At 38.7% G+C, this 18,951-nt stretch overlaps 1 protein-coding gene across 3 annotated transcripts in view; it reads left to right on the plus strand.

Annotated features, from left to right (window-relative positions):
• SATB2 (SATB homeobox 2) overlaps window positions 1–18,951 on the plus strand; it is a 419,213-nt gene that overhangs the window by 224,121 nt on the left and 176,141 nt on the right. For all 3 annotated transcript variants that reach the window (XM_044060638.1, XM_044060639.1, XM_044060640.1), the window contains exon 7: window positions 16,490–16,956. In XM_044060638.1, coding sequence (XP_043916573.1) covers window positions 16,490–16,956 — 467 coding nt within the window. The remainder of the gene's footprint in view (window positions 1–16,489; window positions 16,957–18,951) is intronic.

Here is an 18,951-nt window from a genome sequence, read left to right on the forward strand (position 1 = left end):
TCATTATATTTTTGCCTCTCATTATTTCGGTTCTCAGTTTAATTATCCAGAAATGTCATCAATTAGCCATCTGACTACCGGGATTCCGAAAAAACGCAAAGATAAAGACAGAAATAGGTCATCGAGTTCCAAAACTGCCGGCGATGCTTCTCCTAAGCCAGTTGCCTGTTCGCTGGTACTCAGTGAGGCACTTTCGCAACCCCTGATACCTGCTACTTCTGATTTGCAGGCCTCTACTGAGACCCATTTGGAGTCCGGTATGCCGCGAGATACTTCAACTATGGAACCCGCGGATGTCTCTACCTTGGATGGGTCCAGAGCCACTGTGCAAGCACTGACTTCTGAGGGTGCATTCAGGCCTACAGACTTGCATATTAAAATGACACCTCCTTCATTACTACGGCCTAAATCTCGATCCATGTCTAAAAAATTGGCGCTCAGGCCACATGCTCAGGCCCCTATGCCTAAAAAACAAATGATAAAAATGGCTGAAGATCTATTAACTCTAATCAGGGGTAGTCAAGAGGCCTAGGGCTGAGTTTGCTTATGAATCTTCTGATCAGGATTCCATTTCTTCTGATTCTTCTAATGACCTGGATTTGTCTATACCTACTTATGAGGATTCTGATGCAGAGGATTCCATTCCCTCTGCTTCCCCTCCTGAGGATTTTTCTTTTGGGGAAACTTTACATACTTTAAGGGAGCATTTCCACTGGGAAAGCCAGGAATTTTCTGATTCAAAAAAGAGGCTTAGGGATTTCCTTCTTCTACCTTAGCGTAGGCCTTTGGCTATACCTCCTGTACTAGACATTGTTAATGATGTGTTTTCAGAATCTAGTTTGGCCCCTGATTCCCTGCCTCCAGCTCCTAGTAAACCTGACAGGTACTACAGGGTTCCTCAGTCCCACAAGTTCCTTTTCAAAAATCCTGTTGCAGATCCAGAAACCATTATTCAGGGACCCAAGGGCATTAAGGCTTCTATTGCTAAAAATCCTACCCCTTCTGATAGAGACTCCAGGGCGCTGGATAGATGGGGTAAAAAGCTTTATACTTCTGCAACCTTGGCAATCAGAGCTTTAAACTGCCAATTTCATATGTTAAAGTATCAACTGCATATTATTGGACTGCTGAAACAGAAAATGATGTTGATTCCTGACTGTGTGGAAAATAAAGATTTACAGGATTTAATGCATTCTGCTGAACACGGTGAAAAACATACTTTGCAATGTGGTTTTGATTCTTTAGAGGCCTCCTGCAGGGCTGCTGTTACTGGATCTGTGCTTAGAAGGCATGCTTGGCTTAAGGAGCAATCTTTGCCTGGTCATGTTAAAGCTAAATTGTTGGATGCTCCTTTAAATCAGGACCACCTGTTTGGCAATAAGGCTGAAGAAGTTCTAAAAAAGATGGAAGATAAAGCTAAATCTATGCAAACTGTTAAAGATTTCTTACAAGTGCAACCTACAAGATTTAGTAGGCACTGGCCTACTAAGAAATGGTCCTTTCCAGCCCCTTCCAGATCCTCTCAAGCCAAAGCCAGACACAGCAAAAAACCCAGGTTTCAGTCCCAGGGGACTCACAGAACTAAGCAGTGGGGGGCCTCCACTTCCAAATCTGGAAATAACTAGACACCCCCTTATAGTAAACAGTCTCAATGACATCCTTTTAAAATTACCAAGCACTTATCTTTTAACCACCCCTTTGGGGGAAAAGATTGCTCTTCATGCAAAGAACTGGGAACTCATAACCCAGGACAAATGGGTTTTAAATATAGTGTCCCAGGGATACAGATTTCATTTCCACACATTGCCAACACCAAACAGGTGGCCAGACCTGCCCCCAAATCAGTGGGCTGAGGCTCAGAAACAAGTACTTTCCCTCTTAAGCATGAGGGCTATTCAACTGGTACCAGAACAGGAAAAGGGACAAGGTTTCTATTCCAGGCTTTTTCTGGTACCCAGAAAAGACAAATCATGGCGTCCAGTCCTGGACCTGTCTACTCTAAACACCTTTCTGGAGATTCCAAAATTTAAGATGCTGACTCTTCACCAGTTACTTCCTATGCTAGGCAAAGACGCCTGGTTGGCAATTGTAGATTTAAAAGAAGCATACCCGCACATCCCAGTCAGGGAGTCTTGCAGAAGATACCTATGCTTCAAAGCAGGCTACTTGCATTATCAGTTCTCTGCACTGACCTTTGGCTTGTCTACTGTGCCTAGGGTATTCACAAAGTACCTGGCTCCAGTGTTTGCATTTTGCAGGCAAAGAAATATTCAAATATACCCATACCTGGACGATTGTCTAATTCAGGCAGAAAACCAGGACATACTTCTAAATCATCTGGTGTTTGTAAAAAGGGTTCTAACTTGTCCAGGGTACACCATAAACGAAAAGAAATCACAACTGGTACCCTGTCAAGAGATTACATTCCTGGGTGCAAGCTTGAATACAACTGCCCAGATGGCTTTCCTCACACCAGAGAAGCAAATTCATTTGGTAACTTACTTCAAACAAGTGGCCACAAAAACCCTGCTATCTGCAAGACAAATACTGCAAGCCTTGGGGATCATGGCCTCCTGCATTCTTTTAATTCCGTATGCAAGACTGCATATGAGGAAACTACAGTGGTATCTAAAAAGTCTGTGGAGTCAACATTGTCACAGCCTGGAAGCAATGATTCCTATTATACCGTGCCTATGCCTAGAGTTTCTATGGTGGGCAGAAGCCTGCCACCAAAACAAGGGACTACCATTCACACTAACCCTGCCGCCCAAACCCTAACTACAGATGCATCAGACTATGCATAGGGGGCTCACCTGCCAGGGAAGTGCATTCAGGGCAAATGGAACCCAAATCAAATGCACCTACATATCAATCAAAAAGAAATGTTAGCTGTACAGAATGCTCTGACAGCCTTCAAGGACTACATTCTTCCAGGACATCTAATGATAAAGATGGACAACACCCCGGTTATGTGGTACATAAACAAGCAGGGGGGTACACATTCCTACCCCCTCTGCAGACTAGCCATGGCATTGTGGAATACAGCCTTGAGCTACCAAGTGCATCTACAAGCTCAATTCCCGTCAGGAAAATTGAATACACTGGCAGACGGACTAAGCAGAAACCTCATGGACTCACAAGAGTGGAAACTGCAACCACAGGTTTTCAACATGTTGACAAGCGAATGGGGGAGCCCAAACATAGATCTATTTACCTCCCCCCAGAACTACCAGTTGGACAAGTTTTGCACAAGGACTCCCCACAAACAAGCCTGGAAAGTGGATGCTCTGTCCTGCAGCTGGAAAAACCTATCAGTCTACACCTTTCCCTCTCTGCCTCTGCTCTCCAAAGTTCTACTAAAAGTCAAACAGGACAAACCAAGGATGATTTTGATTGCTCCAGACTGGCCGCGCCAGCACTGGTACCCTCTCCTGCACAGTGTGTCACAAATATCTCCATGGCACCTGCCTCAGACCCCTTCCCTGCTGTCTCAGCAGGAGAACTGAATTCTGCACCCTCAGCTTCCAACATTGAACCTTGCAGCTTGGCTAATCACTTAAATTCACCCTTACCATCCCTCAACAAACCTGTGATGGATGTCATCTTGGAGGGGAAAAGACCCAGTAGTAGAAAATCTTATGCTGACAAATGGAAAGGATTCTGTGCTTGGAATCTGTCTCAAGGAATGAGCACAGCAGTGCCAAATTTACCTCAGATTTTACAATACTTAACTGAGATGCTTCACAAGGGCCTGTCTTTCTCCTCCATCAAAGTTCATGCCTCAGCTATTTCAGCTCATTATAACACAGAACCTCCCCTCTTCTCTCATTCTCTGCTCAAGCAGTACCTCAGAGGGGCAAAAAACTTGAGACCACCCAGGAGAGCTCCTACCCCTACCTGGGACCTTAACTTTGTTTTGGAGAAACTCACTCTACCTTCTTTTGAACCAGCAGCTACTGCAGACTTAAAATTTCTTTCTTGGAAAACAGCTTTCATTTTAGCAATCACTTCAGCTAGAAGGATCACTGAATTACAGGCCCTTATGGCAGTGGAGCCTTTCATCATCTTTCATGCGGACAGGGTATCTCTCAGGACAAATCCATCCTTCATGCCCAAGGTGGTTTCCAGTGTGGCTCTTAATCAGAAGATTCATTTGCCAACCTTCTTCCCCAATCCACAGAACAAAGGGGAACGGATTCTGCATTCCTTAGGATTCTGCATTCCTTAGATGTGCACAGACAACTAAGATTCTACTTGGACAGGACTAAATCTGGAAGAAAACCTGAACAATGCTGGTAGCATTTGCTGCAGGGGCAGAGGGGAAGGCTATTTCAAAACAAACCATTTCTAAATGGATAAGCCATTGTATTCATTTCTGCTATAAGCACCATGGAAAACCTATCCCTCAGGGGATCAGATCTCAATCCACCAGGGCTGCATCTACTTCTGCAGCCTTTTTTAGAGGTGTTCCTACCAGGAATATCCTAGGAGCTGCTACCTGGAGTTCTGTATATACTTTCACCAACCACTATCATTTACCAATTTTCTCGAAATCCAGAGCTGGCTTTTCTACTGCTGTCTTGCAGGGCCTTATAGCTAGCCCTAATGCTGTATAAACTCCTCCTCCCAACTATAGCTTTGGAATCTACCGAAATGTGATGACTGCAACAGTGAAACACGAAGAACACAGTACAGTTGTGTACACTTACCATAATTGTAGATGTTCAAGTGTATTCACTGTTGCAGTCCTGGTTACCCTCCCTCCAGCCCCCTATTTTTTTCTGGCTATACCACTCCTTTCCTTTACTATGCTTAAAAGCCTTTTTGGTGTATTTGCTTTTGGTTGGAGGTATACCTTTGTGTTTTTGCTTATTTGCTCACCATTAGGGGGCACCTGACATCTGGGGCAAGAAAAACTGATGTAATGGTGTCGGCTGCATGTTTTATACCCCTGACAACCTGACGTCATGGAAGAAGAGACAGCAACCAACGCAGGACCCAAGACTTTGTTAATCAGGCCGACTGAGGGCAACCTGCCAGCAGATTACCCAAATGTAATGACTGCAACAGTGAATACACTCGAACATCTTCATTTATGGCAAGTGTACACAACTGTACTTTCTGGAAGGTGAATGTAGGAGACTTAAATATCATTAACACATGGCTTTACAATCATGAACATTGCTTTGAGTGTAACAACGATTTTCACAAGAGTAGTCTTTCTGATGGAACATTAGTAAACTGAAAAACCCATTTATGCAAGCAGTAATATGACAACCATTTTTTGAACTGGTGCAGCTGATGATATGCTTACTACACCTTGAAATATTCACAAGGGTAATCATTTTGGTTGCAACTCCAAATAACTGAAAAACATAATGCATCCCCACCCCCATCATTTGTCTTAATGTAGTTTAGCTGATTGTAAGCTTGTTGCATTTATTTGATAGGGTGTCTATGGTAATTTTATGAATGTTTTATTTTTATTTTACTATGCATGTTTGTCCATGTAATGTTTTACTTTTCTGTGCAATATATTCATATTAACTTCTTAGGTTAAATAGTGCCAGCCACTGCTGGCAGAGTCATTGGCCTGCATTTTGTTTTGTGTGTATTTGTTTACCCAGTAAACATACTGCATTAAATGTACATACACACAGGTAATAAGTTTAATTTCCTACAAATACTGATGCACAATGCACAAATCTGTAGTAAAGAAAGCTTGCTATAGTGTCCTTTGCACTTTGGTAAGTCTATTGCCTGACTTGCATTTCTTCTTCTCTTTCCTCATATTTATGCATATACTGTAACTTTCTGTTTCTTTCCTTCTCCTCTGCCTTACATCTCTGAAATGGTTTACCTTTCTTCCTTTGGTTTGGATAGGAATGTTGTTCTTATATGTGTCTAGTAATTTCTCCATAAAAGGTTAACAGACAGCAAACACACTTCTGCTGACATCTTATTAACCTAGCTGTAGCTGGGCCCAATGTTGATTGGGATGTAGTAACAAGTCTAGAGAACTATGGGTATTTTAATGTCTGACACCAAAGAAATGTAACAACAGTGCTAAAACTATGACTGTTATTGTAGCTCTCTGGGTTGTTGATTATCCATCCATCCACAACTTCTTTTTGCTATTTTTGAACATAGGGTCAGGGTGTCACTTCAACAGTGACAATCATCTAGAGCTAAGGTTTACACTACCAGGTGGCTAGCCCTGCCACAGTACTTCTTTGACACCATACACTTGCACCTATGGCCAATTTAGAGTATCTGATTCACCCACTACATGTGTTTGAATGTGGGAATAAACTGGTTCACCCAGACGGAACCCATGTGAACACAAGGAAGGCATGTAGACTCCACACAGAAGGCACCCCAGCTGAGAATGAAACTGGGGAACCTCTTACTCTGAGGTGACAATGATATCTGCTCTGCCACTGTGCCGGCCCAGTTATTGATTATGTGGAATTAAAATTTGTTTGAGCATGTCACACATGAGCTTCTGTGCTCTTAATGATACATTCATTGTATAATACTCCTTAAATGAGCCTGACCTCATTTATGACTTACATTTTGTCAGATGTATCTGCTCATACTCATTTCATGGAATACAGATTCCCGATCCATGCCTAACTGTGTGTAATTTATGCAGCATCCCAGTGAAATAAAGCACTTCACATACGTCATTACTATTAAGATTCAAAGTGTGTCCTCTGCCAACATTTGTACCACTTGTTTATACAAAGTATACTGTCGTACAAAACATTACATAACATTACATAAGATATACTTTCTTTATGTGTAGCTAAGCAGGAACCCCAAAAGCTGTGCCACCCTTTTTTAAGCATATAGTTTTTGTGTATTCATCATCGCTGCTTGTATTGGTTATTTCTGTTTATATTGCATGATCAACTTAATACATCATATTAAACATAACATTGTAATCTCCAATGTCCTAGACTTCTGGGATCAATACTATCCATCTGGTATAAATTATATTATTTGTTAAATAAAACTGACTTATACCACCATGAAGAGGGCTCAGGATAAACAGAGGTTATCAGCCTGGAAATACAGATTTGTTCACGGCCTTGGACTCTTGGAAAAAAACAATGCATAATCCCTGGAACAAATTAAGGTTCATAGCCTCAGGTATCAAAGCACCCAGACAACAGTCCTCATAATAACTTTATTGATGCAGCGCATTAAATACAATATACAGATTTAAATCTGCTTTTCATTATCTGCTAATGTCCTTTTTAATAAAACAGTGGGAACTAAATGGCTGCTTCTTAATCAAAACCATCATTTTCTAAAACTGCTCTATGGGATTTTCTTACAAATCACCATATATAGATTGTCTAAGTCAAGAATTTTCCCTTCACATACAATAAATAAACAGCGGAATAATTATACAGCAGTGTACCAGATCAAAGTACATATGCTAAAAAGCTTTGGAATAAAGGTCCGTTTGTGGGAAAAAAGCATTGGGTTACTGCGTTTATATTCCTGTTATTTTAAAATAAATATGAGGAACCAGGCAATCAATAATTTGATATCATCAACAACAGATGTAAAAACAAAACACAAGTGGAAATTGTATGCATGGTACTATGAAGTAAGTAGTTCTTGTCTCACAGTCTATTAATGGTTGTGCAGAAATGAAAAGGAAGTTTCCTGGACTTGTAAAGACATTTGTTGCTTTAAATTTTGAGTTCCACCACTCATTTTAAATATGTTTCCTAGATTTACATGAGTACATACAGATAGGTAAAAACATGCCAATCAAGTAAAATGAAAACACCAATCCAGTTCATATGACCAGAACACCACTTCTCATGAGGTTTCTTTAAAATCAAATTGATACTTGTAAACTTTGCTGTTAGTGAAAGATGTCTGCTTCACAGTATATACAGCATCAGATATCTTATTTGCAAGGTGACCTTATGAGAGTAGATCAGATGCAGTGTAGATTCTGTTCTATTTGGTGGTATAGCAGGGAGAAAAAACTAGCATACAGAGTATTAACCATGAAGACAAGTTAGGCTGCAGCATGAGAAGTTTGTGGAGATTATGGAATGAGCTATATCAAGGTGTTCCGAGATACTCTTCTATCAACTTAATAATGTTACAATTGTTCAGTTGTTCACTTCTGAAGCTGGTTTGCGTCCCACGGGGTGGGGGGAACAGAAATACAAAAAGAGTTGAGGAAATGAAACATCACAGCCAAAGGCTCTTATTGTATAGAAATAATATTTGTCCTTCATCTTAAATAAAATGCATCAGTGGCAGGACATTCAGGTATGAGGAATTTTCTTGCTATCAAATGGCTGAAAAGAGCAAAAGCAATAATGCTAAGAGCTGTACCTTCCACTGATAGTATTGCAAATGCATGGTGTGCCCCCCACACCCCGCTACTTATATATACTAATTCCGAGGTCCACCAAACAGAAAAAGACAGTAAACTCACCACTACACACTCTACAGTTCCCTCACACACACACATCACAAATGTACAAACACCACAACTTTCAACACTTACACACTCATACTCTTACCTACCTAGCCTAACCCACACCTAAAACTTCCGAACACACTCACATACACTCAAATCCTACCCAAAACCCGAAAAAAAATATTCACTTACCTTAGTCTCCAACCATATCCACACACTAAACTGTAAATCAGGGACACAGTACATCCCACGTCACATAGCTCACCACCACAACTGCAAATTCAACATTTTCTGATTCGTGATTATGGGGTTTTGCTATTTTGGAAGTTTGGCTTTATAGTCTCATGATGCTGAAATTCGATATTTCAGTATTACGAGATTATAAAGTGAATATATATATATATATATATATATATATATATATATATATATTCACTAATTTGAAATAGTGCATGGAATGCTCACTGCAACGAAAGTGCACTTAATCGAAAGTGCACTTACGCAAAGTTCAGTACAATGAACGGGTGTTGTACTGAACTTCTTTGCAGTACTCACGGACCTTAGGGTTAGGGCACGGGTCATGGTAAGGGGATAGCCTGTAGAGCTATCCCCTTACCATGATCTGTGCCCTAACCCTAAAGTCTGTGATGACTGCAGCGCAGTGAAGTACATAGCAATGTCCTCCACTATGGTGCGATAGTCACGAACCTTAGGGTTAGGGCATTGGTTAGGGTAAGGGGATAGCTTTACTAACTATCCCCTTACCCTAATTCATACCCTAACCCTAAGATCCATGACTATCGCACCATAGTGGAGGACATAGTTTGTTTTTTATGTCCTCCACTGTGTTGCAGTGTTTTCGTTGAAGTGCACGTACACAAAAGTTCACTTTCGTTAAAGTGAACTTTCACAGAAGTGAGGCTTCCTATTACAAGTTCGAAGTAGTGAACTTTTGTTCTTGTAATAGGAATCCATATATATATAATATATATATATATATATATATATATATATATATATATATATATATATATATACATATATAAAGGTTTACTATCAAAATGTTAAAATTCATATGGTCTAACATTCATTTGATCGACACGTATGGTCAACACATGAATATTAAGTAGTTCATTTGGTCAACAGAAAGTGCATGCAAATTACCTGTCGACATTATGTTGACAACAGGCAAGGATTTACCCTTGTCAGTACTGTTGTGCAATCTCGGAGTTGTAATATCTAAGTAGCAGGGGGTGTGGGGGGTGCAGGGGGGGCACAGCCCCCCCTGCAAAAACACTAGTGTTAGTTTGCAGGTGTTTGTCGACCATTTAAACTTTGACATTTTAATTTTCAATATTTTGACTGTTTGATGTAATGATTTCGATAGGGTGGCCACGGTGGTGCAGCGGTTAGCACTGCCGCCTCACAGCAAAAGGTTCTGCGGTTCAATCCTCTGCTGGGGTGCCTTCTGTGCGGAGTCTGCATGTCCTCCCTGTGGTCGCATGGGTTTCCTCCAGGTGCTCTGGTTTCCTCCCACATCCCAAAGACATGGTGTAGGTGGATTGGACACTCTAAATTGGTCGTGTGTGTGTGTGTGTGTGTGTGTGTGTGTGTGTGTGTGTGTGTGTGTGTGTGTGTGTGTGTGTGTGCGCGCGAGCACCTTCTGTGGAAGGTTGAGTGCTGGGCTGGCAACTCGACACCATAAAACTCCACTGCCAATCATGAGCGGACAGATGATCCTCTGTGGCGAACCCTAACCGGGAATAGAAGATGTAATGATTTCAACATTATGATCGTTGACCAAATGAATTTCAACATTTTGATAGTAAACCATATATATATATATATATATATATATATATATATATATATATATATATATATATATATATATGTGTGTGTGTGTGTGTGTGTGTGTGTGTGTGTGTAAAGGGAGAGATACTACATTATACTAGTTAAAGATCTAACCTCCCTGTATGACTTAATGTAAGGTAATGATAATTGTCCAGTTTTTCAGCCTTATAACAATATAGTAATGCCTGTTGTCTAGGGTACCTATGATAATAAATATGCAATAATGTTCATTGCCAGTGGGTACCCCATTGCACTCCCTGTGCTGTTTCACAAAGCCTGCAGCTTTACTTGGAATTTCCCTAGGATGCTATTACTACCCGTGGTATATCAGAGTGATTCATTCCTTATACAGTTCTTTTAATTAAAATGTAAAGATTGCTTTGTTGGCAGTTCTGCTTTCCTGAAAAACTGATTTGCACTTGTTTAGATGCAGAGAAAATGCTTATTTGGTATATCTCCTCCATCCCGGTTATGCTATATGAAAATAAACCATTACGCTACACCCTGTTAAGACAAAGGTCTAGAATGCAACTAGGGTTACACCACTAAGGTGTGCCCCCATTCCAGAGTTGTTACTCTCACTGGCTTTGAAATGTGGGCATAGAGACTGTATTCTAGTTCATATCGTCTTGGTTCATGAATTCTGAGCAAGGTCAAAAATAATGAGGAAGCAAAGGCCCAATGCCAGGAATGATTTAACGATTTGTAAATATTACTCTAGGCCCAATGCCAGGAACGATTTGTAAATATTACTCTAATTCATTTAGAAAGTTAGTAGAACAACAGGCTTTGCATCAGCATGTAGTTTCCACAGAATAAGAGGGATGAGAGTCTGATGTTTGGCATTACTGACTAAATATAATCAGCAGTGATTTTCCAGAGAATCAAAAATGTTATGAGCGACAAAGCAGAAGTACGAGGCAAAATCAGGGACACTAGAGGGGTGCATGGGGAAATGCGTATCTCACTTTTGTCACGCGGAATGTTATAAGGGCACCACAACTTGGCATAACACTGTTCCACTGATTTTTGTCATGTAACTCTGAAACTTTGGTATTGACTTTCTCTGTGCCATTGGTGTTGTCATTGCAATTTGGGGCTAACAACCTTACACTGAGTTGCACTGCCATTGTCAGATTTATGAGTACTGTGGTTTGCCTCAAAAATCAGTGTGTTGCTCATAAAATCTGAAAAAAAAGACAGGATTACATTGAATTTCTAATGTTAGAAATTACATTCATTGACCATTTGCTCATTACAAAATTCATTTTAATGCAAATACTTATCCTATATATTACCAATACCAATATATTTGCAGTGTTACTTGGCTTCCGCAATGAGTATGTTCTTCAGCTTGCATGCTGTGGAGTATTTAATATGTACAGGTAAGAGTGTATGGAATTCACCTGGTCAGGAGATGAAAATAAACCATTAATTTAAGGCAAAGGTGGTCAAACCTTGGCTGTTTTTGGTTTGTTAACCAACCCTCAACCATGGATGACTGTAGTATGAGGTCAGTGAGGTTTCCCTAGTGGTAAGACAATGTCCTAACAACCACCAACATTTTTAATAAACGCTTTTTAAAATCATAGTTGAAAATTCTGTAATAACAGCATAACTTTATTTGCAAACCAGCATCATAAAACCAGTTCCAGCAGTGAAAGTCAAAGATGAACTGCTCATTTCTGCTCTATAAAGAGCAGAACAGCTTATTTTCAGTGCTTATAGCAAATAAAAATAAATTTCAGGGTTTGTGAATTTACATGGCTTTCTAAGTCTGCATCTAACACATGAATTACAGAATACCAAAATAGGCAAGCTATTGAAATGTCATTAATTTGTGACATGTGGGTTGAATTTCTGCAACATTTGCTCTAAAAATTCTTGAGTTGATTCCAATAAACCCAACGAATGGCATTTAGTAAGCATAGCAAACCCTTCTCCATGATATGGATTTTTGGATGCGATGGTACTTCCTAGGGAGATAAGGTGTCAGTTTCATGACTCGTCCTTATTTTATTAAGCAAAGAACACATAGAAAAGTATTTTTCTCTTATTTTGCCATTTAGAAATGTCCATGCATTTTCTCTTCAGAATTGTATATAGTTCAACAAATACTCATTTGTCAGATCAGACTATAATTAATGTGTAAATGCAATCTTCTATGCCTTACTACCTATAAAAAATTCTATCATTCATAACACATTATGGATTCCTAAGTACTAAACCTACATGGGGTGATAATATGACTTCAGATGTACTAGTCAACCATTCTTGTATCTTGTAATCCACAAGACAATATGTAGCACTGTTTAATTTAATTATTTATTTTTTTGAGCTTTTTATTTGTTCCTCCATTGCCTACTGACCCTCAGCCCCTTATTGGACAAGTGCATTATTAATTTCTCTTTACCAGTTAAGTGCAACCAAGGAACGTCATCATTAAGGCAACCACCTTTTTTTTCTGCTATGGCCCTCATGCCCATGCATGCCCTTTCTGTAGCAGAACATGCAATGGGCATAGTGCTGGACTGGCTCACACCTGGGAGTGATATAAGCCTGGAAATAAGCCCAACTCCTGAAATGAGTACATCATGCACATTTTCCTGGTCTCCACTGTGAAAATTGGTGCATATTTTGTGGCCTGGACACATGTTCTTTCTCCTTTTGATGGAAGCAAGGAAGTATAGGTCCTCTCCCTCGAACTTCAACTCTAGCAGTGACCTGTGTCGCAAATCCAGGTTACCTGGGTCATAGTCAGGGCATTATTCTATATCAACAGAGATGGCTCAGCACTGATTAACTTCTGTTGTTAAGCAGACTTTACCTTTTTGTATTTCCTGCTTTGATCACAGTGGAAGTATTTGCACTTATTAAAAAAAAATGAGTATGTCAGACATTCTTCAGAGAATGGAGCATGTGCTTAAGTCATGTGACTCACAGTGGATTATAATTGCATGACAGAAAGAATTTTCATAGAAATGTTTTCGTACTTTAGGTATATCTAGTAGATTCTCAAAAGTAACTATTTGCAAGAATAAAAGTAAGCATCAAAGCATGATGAGAAACTTGTCTTTGCAGTCTGAACTAAATTTTAAGGGGATGCTAACAGAAGTTACTGAAGGTTATATTTATTTATTATATCATTATCAACCCTACAAACAGTATGTGACACCTTATTATTTATGTAAATAATATTCTTATTAAAGTCAATGTGGTTAGAACATGTTCAAAATGTTATTTAACTATTTAATTGTTTTGAGTAAATGCAGCCTAGTTCACATTTTAATTTGCATCACTGCCGGTTACAAAATTCTACTGCTCACTTTCTTTCCTAAACAAAAAATATAGCTGTGTTTCGAAAGTTAAGACACTATTTACCAATATTCAGGCATTTACATCATGACTTAAGGATGCATTGTTTATATCATGCATGTTACAGCATTAGTGTGCTTTATGTTATAGAATTATGTACAATGCATTTCCCAGTTAATTATTCAGTTCTGTTGACATATTTAGCAAATAACCAGACCAGTAAATGCTCTAACACTTGTGATGAGAACTGTGATATACGTATAAAACTTCATGCTTCATATAAATTCAACATAGTATAATAACATTTAAACTGCAGTGTCCAGACTTTGATTTAGAATACTCTGTATCTAGCATTTTTGATGTAAACCAACTAGCAGTGATGCACATTACATTAACCTGAAATGTGAAAATAAGTTGACTATGTAACAGAACGATAGCAAGATCCCTATATCCTTCCCACATGCTAGATCTTTACCCACATTGTAGTACCACAACATGTAGAAACTAAACTGAGATCCTGATATAAAAATAAGTGGACAGAACAAATGTTAACTGAATTCAAGAAATCACAACTACTCACAATGTTCAGCATAAAAACTAACAAATTCTAGCAATAAAGCACCAGGTAATTCATGCCTCATTCTTTACCATAAATAACCTTATATCAGATATGCAACAGAACACTTGCTATAGGTCTAGCGCCTTGTCTAGAAACTAGATACCTGATAGGTCATTGATAATGTCAGTCAAGAAAGACACCTATTAGAGCGAAGAAATCTGACTATAGACCAGACTGAATTTCCTTGTCCTGACTAAGGGATTCAGGACTGGACCAAGGTTTTGGCAGCAATGACCGGAAACAATTGTGGATGAAGTTTAAAAATTTGTGAGAAACATTAAGCAATAAAAGAATGCAGAGTCACAAAAAAAATGAGCAGATTTGAAATAAATGAATAAATAATGAATGATTGAGTTAGGTAGGACTGTTCTTGTAAAAGTAGAGAAAGATGAAATGTTTCAAAAATGTTCATTTTGTTTTCATGTTTTCAGAAAAGATTGCAGACTAGCAGAAATACCAGTGTAACACAGCAATGAAGTCTTAGGCATGCTGCAGTCAGTCAAACACATACAAAAATGGAATTGAGCTGAAAAGAATGGCTACACAATACTTCTGACAGCATAATCTAAAGGAAAAAATGAGTCACTGTGGCTAACACTTAAGTCAAGTGTTGTTGAGTTAATTTAGATTAATCCAAAGTGGTATGTAATACATTCAGTGGTATCACATCCCATTTAAAACTACATATACAACAAATATTCCTCCAAACCTTTCCCCCTACACCCCTACCCTCCCTTAATTAAATATACTACTGCCATACAACTGCAGAGAGAAGAGAAAACACCACACATAGTGAATCACTGCTGATGCACAGACTTGTAGGGTGGGCAATAGCAATATACAAATGGTACATTAAACTAATTTAGCTTATAAATCCTGCCACTCTAACACCCCAAACTACCCCAGCATTAATTCTGTATAGCTACTACATAGTTCTATCAAATGTGATTAGATTAAATGTGTTTTCAACAAAGTGTGTCACTAAATGAGTCACATGAATCGTCTCACACACACACACACACACACACACACACACACACACACATATATATATATATATATATATATATATATATATCTATATGCAAATCAATACAAATAAAACCAATATATATATATATATATATATATATATATACATATATGGGTCTACTTCACACACCTGAAATCCCACTTACTTTACTTTCATATAACCGAGACGACAAAGCTGAAAAATCAGAAGACTGACTGTTCGGAACACTAACTTTCATCTCCAGGTAAGTAACCACTTGACCACCATGTTGAACTTTGGCCCTTACCTCCACAGTAGTGCGATGTTTGAGTTTGTATATTTAGTTAGGGAGGGTGTGGGGACCGCACAGCCACCCAGCCACCCACATAGGGGGGTGGGTTTAATTTGCTTCAGTTTCATTTATTTATTTATTTTTAGCCAATCGCTTAGTTACCTGGAGTTGAAAGTCGGTGCTCTGAATGGTTGGTTTTCTTCATTTTTGGCTTTGTTGTCTCGGTTATATGAATGTCGGGTAAGGGGGATTTTGGGTTTGTGAAGTAGACCTATATATGTATATATATATGTATATATATGTGTGTGTGTGTGTGTGTGTGTGTGTGTGTGTGTGTGTGTGTGTGTGTGTGTGTGTGTGTGTGTGTGTGCGTGCATTGATATGTACATGCATACATACAGAGAAAGAGAGAGGGGGGGATCCTTTTAATGTCAGAAATGGTGTATGGGAGTTTAAACTTGTTTTTTGGAGGTTTTAAGTAACTTTTCATTGATGACTTGCTTGATTTATTCATTGTTGATAGCATGTCCTACATCAAGTAGTTCATTGAGACTGATATAGCAATAATGCAGCATTCAAAAACTACTGACAGCAGGTAAATGCAGCTGCACATTTTTTTTTATTTTAACAATATTTAATTTATCTTTTTATGTTTTTATGGAATAACTAAGCTGCTCCTCTGACCCTTTTTTTCTCCCATAGTTCAGCATCAGGCTATTGAAGCATAGATTTCTTTAATGCTCAGCTCTTGGATTTTGACTAAGGTCTTTGCCTTCTAAACCTTCTAACTGATAAAGCAGTTTATCTGAGGTTTGGTTCAAAGAGTATGTTGATGCTTCCTTTCTCCACTTTGTCTTGTTACTTGATAGATTGTATTGAAGGGTGGAAGGTATTCCTTCATTCAGTTCTCTATATACTCTAGGATGAGTCTTAAAGAAATTCTGTCTGTTTTTATTATAGTAGAAAGAGAAAACATTACAGACTACTGTTCAATCACGCAGAGGCCAACTCATCTGCCAAATATGAACCAGCTGCCATCATTGGGGAAAAGCAATGAACAGTCTCCACACAATCAACTTCACCACAGCCCACCAATCAGAAGTCAAGTTCCAGCCCTCCAACCAATAATGAACCCTGGCTTGCTGTCCCCACAGCTGAATCCACAGTTGGTTAGGCAACAGATTGCAATGGCACATTTGATCAACCAGCAGATAGCTGTGAGCAGACTTCTCGCACATCAGCATCCACAAGCCATCAACCAGCAATTTCTCAATCATCCACCAATTCCTAGAACTGTAAAACCAGTAGAACCATCCAATTCTTCAGTGGAAGTGTCTCCGGATATCTATCAGCAAGTTAGAGATGAACTGAAAAGAGCTAGTGTGTCTCAGGCAGTCTTTGCAAGAGTTGCATTCAATAGGACTCAGGTGTGTATTATTTCTGTAACAACCTCACTTATCAACAAAAATGTATTGCAATGTTTTGAAGTTAGATAAATGTAAGATTTAACTTGCTGGTACTGGCTTCACCACAGAATTACTGATTCTATGTTACCAAACTTCATGTTAGTGCATGACTCTCAGACTGAATTTCTTTCAGCACAATCCAGTTTTTGTTTCATTTATGCTCTTGTAAAAAGTTAGAATTCGATTCTGTCATAGGGTGAAGTCTGTCCGTAACATCATAGTAGTGTTAGTAGCCCTCACTTAGATAATTCAGAACAACTCATTATTTTAATCATGTTTCAGAATGACAGTTTTAATAATACTTTTCTCCCTTAAGAATGCAGTTTAATAACTAAAACAAATGCTTTAAATACTAGAAAAACTAACTGATCAACAAAGAAGGGGAGTAATGAGTTATTGCTTTTGTTAAGAGAATCTACTGTAGAGTTCTTTGCACTTACGTGTGTTTTAATCTTTGAGCAAGTGTGTGTATAATTGTGCATGTGTCTTCATACATACATGTATGTCTGTTTTGGCATCTGACACAGAGTACTTGCTTATAGATTCACAGATCTGAGTGCTAAGCTTATGGTCTTCAAGAAATGTAATGTTAGTGACATAATCAGTAGCAGACTTTCCTTTGATCCTGGTCATCTACGAAGGCTGTAAATTCTGTCCCCAGACCAGGTAATGTAAAACATCCCATGACAATGATTAAAAAGAATAGGGGTCCTTAAATGTATTCCAAGCAACTGTATTAAAACAGTAAAAACAGTGTATGTACAGAAACATAAGGAAAAAAAGTATTATAGTCAAAGGAAACAAAAAATAAATGATTTGACCAAAAAAGGAAAAGGAATTGTAAGGCCAATTCCCAGTCACCCTTCCCAATATTTCTTCTATGACCACTAATTTAATCTCCCTAGTATATCAGTATTGTTCCACTTTTTATTTAAAGAAATCTTTCCTACATCCACCACATATTACTGAAAATGATGTGCTCTAGGTAAACTGCTTCTTCAGAAGTTAACATATCATAATAACCATACTGTATAATATTCATAATGATTCTGAAATTAGCATTTGGGATAAAAGACTATCAGACTATATCCCAGAAACTTTCTATCCATTTACAATATAAAAACAAATGCATAAGCTGACTCTTCTGTTGCACATCCTGGAACTAAACACAGTTGTTCCTGTTTTTGTGTATGTCCCAGTCAGTGGTGGCTGGTGACTTCAAATCAAAGGGGGGCTGCAGGAGATAGCCGAATGGGTGAGGTCAATAAGAAGGGGGTGCGGACAACTAGAAAGGGGAGGAGCTATGCTCAAAACTACAAAAACTAAACTTTAACTAAATATGCTGCCCTGGGTGCCAAACCCTCATTATGAGAGTCCAATCAAGACAAATGAAGTATAAAAGAATAAAAATATTTCAATGCATTGACAGCTTGACAGCTTACTTAATATCTAGTTGGAAACAAAAAGGTTGAGAGGCATGAAAAAATAAATTACTTTTTAAATACATTACTGGAATGCCAGTCAAAATCAAGTATAAGAAAAACAAGCAGCACTCAACTCAAACAGCTTCTCCTTGCACTGCAGTTCTAATTATAATTTATATTCAGCTTTATTAAAGTATCAAGTAACATGCTGAAAGTAGCAATCTCTGCAATGCCACCACTTGTAAAAATGTGTCTTATCCAAAAAAGACCTGCTGCCTGGCAACTATCTACTTGTTTCAGGGGGAAAACATGATCAAAGTAAAAAATGAAAAGCAAACAAGCTCAAGATACATTGCTTAAAGGATTACTGTACAGGTTATGGACCACACATGAATGGCATTCTGTTTAGTTTACGAGTAAAGCCCTCAGAGATCACTGGAAGTCTCCAACAAGTGTAATGAGCTTCTTAAAATAATGTAATCCTGTCCTTTATTACAAATACTGTCATATGCATTTCAATACCAAACGCTTA

The sequence above is a fragment of the Protopterus annectens genome, chromosome 2.part0, assembly GCF_019279795.1.
Source record: "Protopterus annectens isolate FY-2018-M chromosome 2.part0, PAN1.0, whole genome shotgun sequence".
Lineage (NCBI taxonomy): Eukaryota > Metazoa > Chordata > Ceratodontiformes > Protopteridae > Protopterus > Protopterus annectens.